Source organism: Wolffia australiana, chromosome 1 (genome assembly GCF_029677425.1).
Source record: "Wolffia australiana isolate 7733 chromosome 1, ASM2967742v1".
Taxonomy (NCBI): Eukaryota; Viridiplantae; Streptophyta; class Magnoliopsida; order Alismatales; family Araceae; genus Wolffia; species Wolffia australiana.
Window position 1 is genome coordinate 26,961,621 of NC_135835.1, and position 15,077 is coordinate 26,976,697.

The window sequence follows — 15,077 nt, forward strand, 5'->3', positions numbered from 1 at the left end:
ACTCATCACATAATGATTTTTCAAGGCAATTGTTTCATACATCATCCATTAAATTTAGTTTTCTCATTGAATTAGTCTTCCATTAAGATTGAATCCTCGATATCAACCTTTGAACTTCATATTTAACTCTTAATTTTCAGAAGCTTAATAGAGAAACACAAGGCCTAAATAAAAAAGTATTGAGTGATCCAAAATTCTAAAAGATTTTTAATGGAAGAGGATGAAATTATCTAGAAGATGAAATATTTTAGGAATTCTCTCAGATCCCTCAACAATAATAATTATTAAAAACATATAAAAGGATTTTAATTTTAGGATCTCCCAAATTATTCCAAGTATTTTGAGTAATATTTTGAATTCTCCTATGCACATTACTAACATAAATTGAGTTTCCTAAGAGTCAGATTAAAGTCAAGTGTATGCATACTAATGCATCTTCATTATATATATTTTAGTTCAAAAGTATACATTCTTATCCACTATATTTAGATTTTCTGAAGATTGACATAATGGACCTGACATTAACCCTACTTTTTTTTAACAAAAAGAAGTATGAATAGTTTCCTCAGAGTCGAATTTTAGCCAAAACTGTCAATATCAAATCAGCATTAGGATATTTATTTAACTTTACACTCTTACATTCTTTTATCCACTAAATTTAGATTTTTTGAAGATTGACATAATGTACCTAACATTAAATCTACTTCAGTGTGAGATTCAAATAAAAACTACACATACCAAAGCAACTTCATTGTATTTCTTTAACTTTATAATCATACATTCTTATATCCATTATATTTAGATTTTTTGAAGATTGACATAATGGACCTAATATTTTTTTTTTCTTTAGCAAAAACACGGCGTCGAGTATGGCCAACCCAAGGGTTGTGCCCGTAGACAGATCCAGCCGTGCCCTAAACGCTTATAAACACTTCACTTAGTACGTAAAGTTAAATAAAGATACAAATGTGATATCGGCGACGCTCTCGGAGAAGGCCGCCGGCGCTCATAGCGTGCTCATGTCCCTTAGAGGTGGTCATTATATAAAGGACCTATCATTCACTCTACTTTAGTGTCAGATTCAAATAAAAAACTATACATACCCAGAGCAACTTCATTGTTTTTATTTAACGTTACAATCATACATTCTTACATTGATTACATTTAGATTTTTTGAAGATTGACCTATTGGACCTAACATTTACCCTATTTTTTTTGAACAAAAAGAAGAGAAAAGAAGACGAGACAGAAAACCCACTATACCAGCTTACAAGCCATATTGGGATAGTCGATCCAGCAGGGGTTGGTCGCCGCACTGCACCTTCAAACCAGCCGTTTAATGAACGCTTCTAAAAAAGGTGAGCCGAGTTATGACCCCTCCAATTCAATGCAGCTTCCTCAATACGACAACGCTCCCACCCACTCCCCTCTGCCCCCTCTCCCTATAAAATCCCACTCCTCTCTCTTCCCCTACAAACTCTCTCCCACAGAAGAAAGAATCAAGCAACCGAGAGACATCAAATCTTCCCAACTATCTTCAGAGAGAGAGAGAGAGATGGAGAAGAAGAGTTCAAGTGCAGCAGTGTTCGTTCTCGCAGCGCTGTTCCTCGCTGCTGTTTGCAGTGCAAGGGAAGCTCCTCAGGAGAAAGTGTTACAGCCGGAGACGTTTCCGGGCTTCCCCGGTGGAGCTGCAGCCGGCGCGGCGGGTGGTTTTCCCGGCTTTCCCGGCCTGCCCGGCGCGGCCGGGGCCGGCACGCTGATGGGTCCACTGGTTCCTGGCTTTGGTAACTTGGGTGGGTTCGGTGGCATGCCCGGCGGTGGCGGTATCGCCGGCGCTGGAGGTCTTCCCGGCATCTTCGGTGGAGGCGGCGCCGCTGGCGGTGGGAACCCTTGAAAGAGCGCGGTGGAAGTCCTTTCTTTGTTCTAGGATTTAGTTCTTTTGGATGATGGTGCTTGCGTTCGCACCAGGAGTGTATCGTGGTGTGACTATGACTGTGAATGAGTCTCATAGTGTGGTTTTTTCATTGAATATTATCGTTTGTTTTTATTAATCTTGCTGGGTTCGGACTTCTCATGGCTCTTCGGTTTATTTCGGTTGGATGATGGCGCTTGACTATGAATGAGTCAAATAGTGCGGTTTTTTCATTGAATGTAATGGTCAGTTTTTTTTAGTCTCGGACTTTTCTTTGGCTTTTCGGTTTTGTTTATTTGAAAGATGGCGCTTTACTGGGAATGAGTCTAATAAAGTTGTTTTTTCACCGACTAATATCGTCAGATTTTTGTAACTTGCTGGGTTCAGACTTTCTCTTTGGCTATTCGGTTTAGTTCTTTTGGATGGTGGCGCTCGACTGGGAATGAATCTATCAGTGTTGTTCTTACATTGAATATTATCGTCAGATATTAAGATCTTATTGGACTTTGTCTAGGTATCTGGTATTATGGGTATCTGTAGATCTTATGGATGCTGACGCTTTTTAATTGAATGTTACGGCGAGTTCGAATCGTGTTTGTGTTCCCTCTTGATCTTTAGTGCTTAACATCATGTTTGCTTTTTCCACTCTATTCTCATGCATCTTGTCTGACGAGGACAGTGAAAGAGTCTGTTAGTTTTCAAAGAACAGTGTCGCCAAATGTTTGAATCTTACTGGGTTCAAGCCAGATATTCTCTTCTCTCATGGATCTTTTGTAACTGCGACTGTCGACGAATCATATTATGTAATTTCTGAACGAATATCATTATAGTCATGCAGTTGAAAGATATTTGGTTGTATCTACAATAATGCGTTCTCTCGCGAGTGTTCTCGTAAGTCTCTATCGATTGAATCATATTCAACCTACGAATGATGATCATGGTCGTAGTAATATTTTTCTAAATTTTCGACCTATGCGGAGATTAAGGATCTTGGACTATCGTAACTCACATTCGTGAACACTGATGCGATCGAACTGATCTAGTACAACCTGTACATGGCCTACTAGACACTGTATACAAGTACTTCCCTTTCTCCTACCCGTAAATTCACGGTAACTTCTGCTCAGATCTAACTTATGTTGGGATTAAAAAGATTCTACAATCGTAAAAAATATTGTGAAATATTAAAGATCCAGCACTAGCTGATCATGAAGAACATAGTCATGAATTTCATCTTCGCCTGCGCCGGAGGAACACCATCTCGTAATAAAAGCACTCTTTTCACTCTCTCTCTTACTCTATACCCCTCATTCTAGATCACTTACCATACCCTAAATTGACCGTACCATGGACCATTCCCTAGGTTAACAACCCTTGAAACTTGGTCAATAAAACTAATTTTTTATAGTTCTACATCCTCCTCCCCGAACTGTTGTATCTGCTGTTAATCTTTGGCCCTTTTGTTTCTCTCTACTTCTTTAATTAATCTTAGATGTTCAGGTCAGCCCCACCTTGAATCTCCATTGGCTGTTTCTTTCATATCTTCCTTCCTACTAAAACCACGAGACTCTCCTACGGCTGCAAATCGAGTGTCCAACACCTCAGCAGACAGCCTTCAGGTATCACTGACCGGCATTAAATGTCCTTTCCAAAAACCTTATTTATTTCAATCTTCCTATCTTTCTCTCTCTTCATTCTCTCTCTACTCTAAATACCGGGACGATGCACTGTTGCTAGATGCAGCCCAACACCCTGGCCTCTCCTCCCTGTTCACATCTCCTTCTACCCATGCCTATCTTTACATCAATAACCCCATTCATGCTTTTCCTGAAGCGATTTTCTTTAATAACCCATCTCTCTCTCTACACAAATGTCTATCCTATGTAGTAAATTCAAGGCCATCTCTCTCTCTCATTTTCTGAACCCTATAATAAACCACATCAACCAAATGGGAGGTTCAATTGGTCTGCATTGAATCTTTTGGCAGAGACCATCTCTCTCTCTAAATGTTTTCTCTCTCTAATGTCCCTATTTTCTCTCGGAAATGGACAACATAACCCTACAACTGGACAAGCCAGTGCCTCATCATAAACACCCATTAGTCTATTCGCCATTTTCAACTCTCCCCTGCCTTGAATATCCAACATTTCTGTATATACTCATGTCTCTCACCATGCATCGTGCCAATCTCTTTTGATATATACCTGCAATCTAACTGTAGTAAAAGACAATATTCTGGAACCGTACCTTCAACTACATAGGAGGCTAGCATTTACCTGCATTGAATCATTTCTCTCTCTAAATATCTCATTTACTCTTCTCTCTTAATTCTCTGCACTTGCAACACGACCCTGACATTTCTAGACCCATCTTGCGCGATCATATCTTTTTTCCATCTACGTTACTCTCTCTCTCTCTCTCTCTCTCTCTCTTTCTATCTATCTCTATCTCTTTCTGTCTCCCACTTTTTATTGATTCCAGTCTTTAAATGAATCTTCTCTTTATCTATGTCTCCCTCTAGATCTCTCTCTCTCTCTCTCTCTCTCAAGGAGAGTACAACTGGCTTGCAGAGCTCGTAGGACGCGCCGAGGGTGGCAGAGGCCTCTTAAGTTTGGTCTGATGCGCCAGTACTCCTGCCATGCAGTAAATAAAGGATACCGTCGACATTTATTGTCCCACAGATCTCTCTTACCACCGAACGTCATTTCACAGCTTTCTTATCCCAAGTCAATTAATTTCCCCAATTATTTCCATTTTTAAATTCTTCACAAGACAATTTGAGATGCAAGATTTTTTTCTGAATTTTGATTACACTTCATTTAATTTCCCCAATTATTTCCATTTTAAAATTCTTCACAAGACAATTTGAGATGCAAGATTTTTTTCTGAATTTTGATTACACTTCAATTAATTTCCCCATTTATTCCCATTTTTAAATTCTTCACAAGACAATTATGAGATGCAAGATTTTTTTTCTAAATTTTAATTACACTTCAATTAATTTCCCCAATTATTCCCATTTTTAAATTCTTCACAAGACAATTATGAGATGCAAGATTTGTTTCTGAATTTTGATTGCACTTCAGTTTACTTTGGTGAATTTCATTTTAGAAGACGTGGGGGATGTGTTTAATACATTTTCTTGGGTTTATTTACTTGGGGCTGGTTACTCCTATGGTTACCTTGAAGATATAATTGTTTTATCAACTTGGCCTTCTATATCACAGAGTAGTAATTGCTATAAACATATTTGGGGTTTTTAAGGGTAATCCTGCAGAGGAATAACTTGCAGTTCCATGGGTGATATGCTTTAGGTACTTTTCCCTCTTTACCTTTGATCGACTGTGTAAACCACCTAGAAAAAAAATTTATGGTGTTATGCTTTAAGCAATTATGGGATACGTGATTTTTTCTGAATTTTGATTTACTTCAGTTTACTTTAATTTGGCGAATTTGATTTTAGAAAACATTTGGAATGTGTTTTTATACATTTTCTTGGGTTTATTGACTTGGGGCTGGTTACTCCTATGGTTACCTTGAAGATATAATTGTTTTATCAACTTGGCCTTCTATATCAGAGTAGTAATTGCTATAAACATATTTGGGTTTTTTAAGGGTAATCCTGCAGAGTTAACTTACACATTCGATGGGTGATATGTTTTAGGTACTTTTCCCTCTTTATCTTTGATCGAGTGTCTAAACCACCTAGAAAAAAGCAATTATGGCGTTATGCATGAAGCATAATAATTGAGGCACTCGAAAGTATATCGAGAATTATATTAGTGATGTTATCCTTAAACTCTTAGTACAAAAAATCCTACAAAAAATCTTCCAAAAAGTTCTATAATTGATATACCTCTAATTAAGATTTTTCATGCATCACATATAAACCAAGGTATGTTATTAAGATCTTTACTAACGTTACTTTTTCCTTAATTAATTGATTTCAAATAGTTTACCAATTATCTACATATTCCAACTTACCAATAATTTACAAGATCCAATATTCATGGCTTCCCCTTGACTGAGAAACAAAACTGGATCAAAACTGTACCCGAGTTTTTTTTTGTTCAGTTCTTATGTTTAGACTTAAACATGGAACTGAAAACACCACAAAAGTTGGTAAGCACCACAAAAAATGCATAGTTATAAGATGAACGAAACAGGAGACTGTCTTCCATTTTTTTGTTTCATCTAGTTGAGTGTAGCTGCAAATCCAACTTCACCTGTCATTGGTTTTTTAATGCCAAAGATCCAAGTGAATAGGCATTGGCTCCATGAATTTAACTCCAGTAATTCATTTAGTAAAAAATAATCAAGTTCTAATTTTAAATGGCTTATGTCAATACCTAATATCTTTATGTTTATGAATATATTTTACCATTAACAGAAGAGGAGACACACAAAACCTAACACTTAGACATCAAGTTTTTGAAACCAAAATTTGTTGTTTATCATAGATCAAAACTTCATTATATTTGAATTTACTTGAATTATTAAATGGCATTTATTGGACTTATGCGTGGTTTGTATTAAATTTTTTAGTGAGAAAATACTAGGATACAGTTATTAAATTATTCAATAAAATCATCTCTATTTTAAAAATATTTAAAGGCTATTTTGGTTTTAAATAAAAAGTTATTGCAATTATCAATCCCTTGAATGGTTCGTGTTCAAGAAAATTTACCAAAAAATGTGTATGTTAGTGCTCTGACAAGTATTCAAACGTATGAATTCCTAAATGGTGACTCATCAAAACTTGGCCAATTGTTTTGACACTGGTGAATGACCAACCAAGGAAGTATGTCTGGGCTATTGAAAGAGCACAATCATTGAATTAAGAAAATAATAAAACTAACTCGAATAAAAAGAGTTGAATTTTCATTCTAATGTCTTTGAAATAATCTATGTTCATTGAGTTTAAAATTCCAGTACATGAGTATTCTTGTGCATTACAACCATGCATCATATTTTAGAACAATCTAAGCTAGTTTGACTTATCAAATACAAAATAAATTCTCAGATGTATGATTAGGTCAGAATGATGAAGTTATTCAATCTTTTTCTATATGATAGAATAATGGATACAAAATATTTCTATGTTTTGAATTAGTATCATTTATAGTTTAGAACTAAGTTTTTAGTCATTTTGGGCAGACTTCACACAATGAATTAAGGTTATTCTCAAAGATAAATTAAGATAATCTTTTACACTTTTGAATTAGAAATTTTGGAGTGACATTGTCGGATGGATTAAGGCTATTTGCAAGGATAAATTAGGACCTTCTGATATATTTTAGAATAAATTTGTAGGAAATTTTAGTTTAAGATTGGAAGATGGATTAAGGTTATTTTTCAAATAAATTTGGATCATATGTATGTTATGTAGGGACATTGGAGAACGGATTAATGTTATTTTAAAAGATAAATTAAGATCATATTGTATATTTTAGAATGAAGTTTTATAAACTTTGGAATGAAATTGGAAGATGAATTAAGCTTAGTTTTAGGATAAATTATGATATTCTTTTATATTTCAATTTTAAATATTTAGTATTTTTTATTAAGGCTATTTAATTATTTTTACTTGATTTAAAATTTATGTTCATCAGATCTAATAAAAATCTGAATGTTTGGTTTTAAAATGACGTTTTGACCAGTGAAACAAGAGAATGTTTTAAATAAATAATTATAGGGAGGAATTGTCTTTCCATTTCAATCTCTCATGACATCATAGAAAAAAAGAGATTTCTTATGTTATCTCATGAAATTTTATATCCATCAAAAAGATAATTGAAAATATGAGATTCCTCTGGAACAGCCAATGCATTTTAATCTTGAGAAGAGATCTGAAAAACCTTCTTGGATTCACACTTATTTTAATGATTCTTTTTGCGATTTTGGATCACGAAATAGAAAGACATGCCTGGACTAGTGCCATCCTTTGAAACTCACATATCTATTGTCCTTATCACCTTCAATTGATGCAATCACTAAAGTCAGAGTTTCATATTCATCTGACAAAAAAGGTAGTCTGGAGATGCAAGATTCTTGAAATGTTATATGGTAAAAACAACACAATCTTAAAACTCCAATATCAATTTTCTAGATATCTTATTTCCTTTACTCATTCCTAACAAAAGAGTATGTTTCATATTTTGATTAAGATAATTATTTTCTATATGCAATATTCTTATTTATAAAAATTTGAGTTTTTTTCCAAGACAGGAGAAGTGGAAAAAGAGTGGCATCCTAAAAACATTTTATTACTTTATGGGAAATCACATATTCACATATTTTATTCTAGGTATAAAGATATATATTTTATAGGAAATCACATATTCACATACTTTAAAGGAAATCACATATTCACACACACACACACATACATATATTCACATATTTGATTACTTTATAGGAAATCACATCAAATAAACCTTGGTCAAAAAATTAAAAAATCTAACTCACAACCTTTTGATCATTTAGAATATTATTTTTAGAATTTATTCTAGGACTAAAGATAACTATGGAAGATTTTAAGAAAAATAAATAGGGTTTATATGGTCTCACATACTGATTATAATAGTTTAAATAGGGATTTGATTATCAGGGATGTAAATATTTACGATATGTTTTTATTCTATCAGAGAAAGAGTAATATGCGATTAGAAAAATATAGTGTAATTAGTGAGATATGGTGACAATTGAAAAGTCAAGGATATATATTTGAAAAAACTTCAAAAGATTCAACACCATCACGAAATATTTTATATTTTTGGGAAAAGGGTGTACATACTTAAATTAAGACTTCTAGTATGATTTTTTAAGGTAGAAGAAAATAAATAATCAGGGAATAAATAAGATAAAAAATGGAAGAAAATAAAGAACTTTAAGATTCATGTAAGATCATTTTTGGAGTTTGATATTGATGCCGGGAGTGTAAAATGTCTAAAATAAGAAATATTGTATTACTTTTATTTAGATACAAGATCACGAAAGAATGGATGTTTAAGGGTAAAAGAGTTACCCTAGGTATGTTTATGTCACCTAGACTGGGATTTTTGGATGCTTCAATACTTCAAGAATCAAGAAGTGTACTTCTTAAAATAATTTCCAGTACATTTGTGAATGCAGATTCTTGGTGAGTGATCACTAATATTTCTTTATCCTTTAAACAAAATATGGGTTGCAGGAATTAAATTATAATAATCAAGTTGTGAAATTGGTATTTGGAAAAATATCAATTGCACCACTTGAATTTGGAGTTAAGGTTGCTTGATAGAGAATTTGGAGTCAATTTAATAATTTAAGGAAAACTTTAGTTGCGGATATAAATTATAGTATCTAAAAATATAATTTTAATTATTATAATTTAATGAATATTGATAAACCATTATTTAGGGTTAACTTGTTATTTGAGAAGCGGTGGCTTGTGCAAAAAATTATAATCTGCTTATGTGGAGTGCAAGGTTTAATTCTTGAGGGGAGCACAAGTAATGATACAATACATGTTATTTGAACATTTTATTTTTTAAAAATATAAAATATATGATGGAAATTAATATTGTTTTAAAAAATAAAATTAATTTTATTTAATTAAAATTGATGACTATAATTACTATTTTTATTGAATTTAATACTTAAAAATTAAATGATTTAATCAGCATTTAATGCCATTCTAGTGGCAGTTTATGACATTAAACTAAGGGTGTGGGGTTGCTTGTATGGGCTCTCTTCCAGAACTCACATAGGTGACGTTGTTATAAGGCAGCACATAGATCATGGGCAGCAAGCGGCCAGTGTATGGGAGTTCAAGTCGTCATGAGTAGGATACACAAAGTGTGCTCTATGGGAGACTATTATGCAGTATACATCTGGGTGGTGGTTGACCAAGTTGTTGGGCACAAAAGTTATTATGACATGTCTATAGAAAACAAGCGGCAATCTATGGGAGACTGACAAGTGGCGAGTGGCAAGGCATGGTAATGACAGGTTTTATGGCCGTGATTGCTGATTAAATGACGATTCACAAAGAAAAATAAAATGAATTATGATTGAAATTTAAAGCTAAAATAAAACATGTGATCGGTGAATCACCTACAAGGAACCAAATCTAGTACCCTTTAGTTCAGTGACTAAGTCGTTCGGAGATGATATGTGCTGGCACAAAATCTTCTCATCTTCTATATGAAAGGTTCTGACATTTCTCTAGGAGGATCTTCTCGTGATTCAAGATGTACGGGAAGGGGAGGGGACCCATGGAGAGATGGGAAAGGTGGGTCATCCAATGAAAACATGGCATGTGTATATTTGCTTTGAAATTTCCACCCTTAAACTTCATTAGAACTTATCATAAAAGACCATGTGCTTGAAGTATATCTTTTAACGTCCAATTAATCTTGTGTTTGATCCTCTAAGCCTATGTGACACTATAGTTAAAACCCCATAATCCCAAAAGCTATGTGTAATTCAATCTGATCAGGTTTAAGGATGTAAAACCTTTACCTGAATCAAATTTAGTACAAAGTTGGATATAAAACTACATATAGATTCGTACATATCATTTTAGTGTAGGCTTTCTCTTAAAAACACCCATAATCTCTATGTATCGTCTTCGTACTATTGAGAGCAAGATTGAACATAGTCCATCCACTCGCGCTGGAAGCAAAAGGGGGTGCACCTAAAAAGGAGTTGTATGGATATCAGAAGGGGGCACCCCTCGCCAGGTATACTCTTAGGGAATTTTTCAAAAAATTGGTTGGTAAAATTTCATAATAATGTTTGTCCTGAAAAAGAAGTCTAGAAACTAAAAGTATATCCAGTGTTAAAAAATATTGTGTGAGAACCTCGTGACTAATGTATTCGACCCAATAACTTTTATTGGCAAACCTTATTACTTAGCTATATAAAGACATAAATTAATTAATCAATGAGCACTTGTACCCAACTGATAGATTTAGTTTCCAGATTGTGGAGTGCCAAGCTACAAGTCATACTCTAGTAGATACAAACAGGTATGTAAACTCACATGAAACCTTTACCATCACTAGTAATCATGCAAGCTTAATCCTATAATGACTTAAGGTATGGTTAACAGTAGATTCATAATTGATCATTCTATTTAGTACTGTTGCATGACATAAATCATCAGAAAATATCTTCTCGAATATTTTCAATACTATAACTAGGACTTAACATTATCTTATTTCTTGAGTCTATCTCCTCTTATACCAAATTCAGGTGATCCCATATTGACCATGAAACTATCTTTACAAACTTCTCTCCAGATTCAATCAAGGACTGATTTAATCTCATGGTTAGACACTTTCAGGCATAGTCAAGACACAATTCTCCGTCTACGCGGTATATTTGGTGTCTCACATCTAAGAACCACTTACACAACTCCAACATGCACCAACCTAGTGACGTTAGTAACTACCATTCAGGGATTTATATGGATAAGTGAAATCATTTTTCTTCTCAAAGAGCACGAAGAATATGCCACATCAATGTATCCATAGTAACAACTACCAGATCAGCCATATCATATGGAGGGGACTAGATATTGCCATTATTTCAAGATAGTATTCTTGAATGTCAATGGGATAAATTTTTTTATGACAAGTGACCTCCATATTATGATATCATCATAAATAGATGTATTCATGGACAAAATTTATAAGAGACCAACATACATTATAATGTGATGTAATACGATGTGCTGGGATCGAGCGACTCGTGTCACACCATAGGGAACCGACAAGAATGCGTGATGCAACGATAATAAATGACACATTCGTTTGAAAATCAATGAGGAGAACGAATAAAAACCAACTGGCCCGGGCATAAGCACAGATAACAACACTTGGGATCAGGACATGGACAAGCTCCAAATGATCCGAGTGATCAGATCAAAGCCCGACGGAGTGAGGAACGTCCACCGTCCTTGTGCATCCACGCCCTTCACTGCGAGCGATGCCGATCTGACATGGACGAAAGGAGGTCCTTAACATAAGTAAGGTGGCTACTCCTATAACACGTATAAAATCTCTCGAGGCAGCGGAGCAGTCAAAACCAGCATCGATGAAGGTAATAATACTATGAAGGGAAAAGAGAGAGGACGTGACCTGTGGACCGTGGTCTGGATGTGTGAGGTGGGTCGCGACCGTCGGGAGACTGGGAGGTAGCCCACGTGCACATGTGGCGGGCGCAGTCGACGCATTGCAGTGGAACTATGATCGGCGGGCCGCGAGCAAGTTGCAAACGAACTCGTCGATGGCCATAGTCAAGACCGTTGGTGGCGGGAGAGGCGGCAGGTGGTACCGTGGAGAAGGGCGCGGTAGAGGTAGCGCCAAGGAGTGGCGGGGCCACAACAGGACTCCACGGATGGCAGTTGCCGGGCCGCATTTGGAAGGATAGATAGTCATTTCTTCAAGTCTTGAGAACAGAATCACCTGCCCTTAAACCACCTAAAGCCAATTTGAAAACCATGTGTACTACCTTCATCACCCTCCACCCAACTTTCCCCACCTATTTATTTGTGAACTTAGATTTTACCCTTTTTATCTATTTTCCATTTTACTTAGAAGATACCCAACTCCCAAATTGTTCTTCTCCTCTTCCCCTTTGTGATATCATCTATTGATGATATATTTTCATAGTTATCTTCCTCGTTGTTTCTTCTACATCGTCTCATCTTAGTTCGTCCCATTCTCACTTGCATAGGATGACTTGTTTTTTTTTCAATTGCAAGAAATTCATCCTGTGTGTTTGTGTTGTTTAACTTCCTCTCATGTGTGGAAAATAAAATTATCAAGGGAAGGTTAATTTAATGGTCTGAATTCTATACAATTATTGCACATGCCCCCGACATATCAGGAGGATTTAGCTTGAACAACATTTCGTTTCTTCTCTTGGAGAATATGATCACATATGTATTGTTCTTTGTTCTTCACCCCTTCCAAAAAAAAGGAAGAAGAATAAAAGAAATTAAAAAAAAGAAAAGAAAAAAATAAAAAATGAAGGAAAAAAAGGAAAAAGAAAGAAAATAAAAAAAATAAAAATACTATTATGGGGTTTTGTTTGTTTACTTCTTCATTCTGATTTCTCCCATAATTTTTTGGTCATTGTTATTACCCTTGCTTATGTGGATACATGTCTATCTCGAGTGACGATATCAGGTTGGCGAGAATAATCAGGCCGCCGCGGTGTTTACAGGAAGCATGGCAGTGAGCTGCACCGTTAGGGTTGAGTCGTGTGGTGGTGCTTGTCCAGAGTGGAAACCGTCAACGTGATTCGGGTCTCGGGGTGCAGACAGTCTTGGTCAGCCAGGAGGTTTTCTACCAATCGCAGGGAGTGCGGCTAGAACACTTGATAACAAGGTCATCAGTGACCTTGGTGGCTGCAAGCGGTGACGACGGGTGGTGCGGCTAGAACACCAGTGGTGCACGTGATCGCACTAGGCAGCTCTGATCAGCGACGATGATGGGCAGTCATCTTCTACTGTGGGATCAACCTACAAAGCAAAGAGAGATAGAGCACTCCCCACGGAGGGGATGTTGGATACTCTAGTGCAACTCCAAAACAACGATAGGTATTCTTCTTCTTCAAAAGGGGGTCTCTATCGAGAACGATAACCCTACTGATGCAACACAACTTTGGTCAAATACTGGGGTGATAGCAGATGTCGTGAAGATGTCGTACGTCTGGTTTGGATCTACAGAGATGCGACTACGATATGCGAAGACTCCTAGGCGGATGTACGTGCAAACCCCAACTCATGGGGTTCTCCAAGCTCCAGGCTCCGGGGCAGGTGACCGATGAAAATAACGATCTCTTGACCCTCATCGGAGTGACGATGGTGTCTACGGTGCCAAACGGACTGAGTCTGTGGGTGCTCTCACGTACCGGACGGGCTCGACCCGTACCTAGGGAAAATGCTCGGTAGGTTCTCTCATGTCCATTTATCCTCTCATCTATTCTAACCCGAGTGCGGTGGAGTGCAATCAAGAGATATACGACAAAAGATAATTTAACTAGCGGACGAGGGGAGTGAGGTACCTCTGTGGTGTCGTAGTCCCGGAGTCATGGTACTTGTCGATGCAAGAACCGGTGGACGGAGTCGGTGGAGTTGTGCCGGAGACGGGCACGATGTCGCTTGATGGGCAGTGTTGGCGCAACTCAGGAATCGTGATGCAAAAATGGAGGAGGCAGGGAAGTGAAATAGGGCAGTGCAGATGCGCGAGCAACACTACGGATGGCGCGGGCGTGGACAGCGCGGGTGCGGTGCGGGGCACGAGCAACACTGGAGTGGCGTAGGGCGTTGGCTAACGCGGCGTGCAGCGGCACAGTGGCGTAGGGCGCAGTGCAACACGAGCGGTGCAGACGCGGGCAGCACTAAACGTGGCGCGGGGTGCAGCGTAGGGCGCGGGCGACGCAGCGCACATAGGCAGCGCAAGGCGCGGCAGCTGGCAATCATGCAGTCGCACGGTCCGGGCAGCACTCGGCGATGGCACGTACGGCGCGGAGGGGGCACAGCGGCGGCACTGGGCGTAATGTGGGTGGCACGGGTGGCAACGGCAGCAGCGCAAACGACCGCGCAGGCGGTGCAAGCGGCATGGAAAACAGTGAATGGGTGGCAGTGGCGTTGTAAATTCAACTTGACTTAAGGCTTAGGGCAACATCTCCATCCCTTATATTGGGATGGTGATGGGCCCTAAGAAAAAGGGTCCCTAAAGGGGCCCATTAGGCATAGGGGCCCCCTCTAAAACAAGACAAAACACACAATAAAACATCGGTTCGGGGGGGAACTGAAGGGCCGTGCACGAGGATATGGCCCAAAACTTACGAGTGATCCAACAATGGACTCTCCCCTAATATTCAAAGCAAAACAACAAAAAAACAAAGCAAAACAAAATAATTTGAACACGGGAGGCCCGTACATGGAAAGAGGGCTTCCATAAAGTCAAGGGGAGATAAAATGTACCAGAAAGAGACGACGCGAGGAGGCTGTCATCGCACTTGATATCAGAGATTTGGGCTCCGCGACACGGCTCTCAATCTTTTGGATGGTCCTCCATCATAATGAATATGCAGTATCAATGAATATTAAAAAAGAGGCAGAACCTGTGATTGGTTTACAAGCCACAAGTATTTTCATCATTGA

The 15,077-nt window shown here is 37.5% G+C and overlaps 1 protein-coding gene across 1 annotated transcript; it reads left to right on the plus strand.

The window, feature by feature from the left end:
* Positions 1-1,462: 1,462 nt before the first annotated feature.
* Positions 1,463-2,051, plus strand: LOC144713033 (uncharacterized). Its single transcript, XM_078587518.1, has one exon. The coding sequence runs from the start codon at positions 1,556-1,558 to the stop codon at positions 1,892-1,894; it is 339 nt and encodes a 112-aa protein (XP_078443644.1). The 5' UTR covers positions 1,463-1,555; the 3' UTR covers positions 1,895-2,051.
* Positions 2,052-15,077: the final 13,026 nt, after the last annotated feature.

Bases quoted from the DNA above. Each gene is read 5' to 3' on its own strand.
- LOC144713033 (XM_078587518.1), top strand. From the start codon at position 1,556: ATGGAGAAGAAGAGTTCAAGTGCAGCAGTGTTCGTTCTCGCAGCGCTG.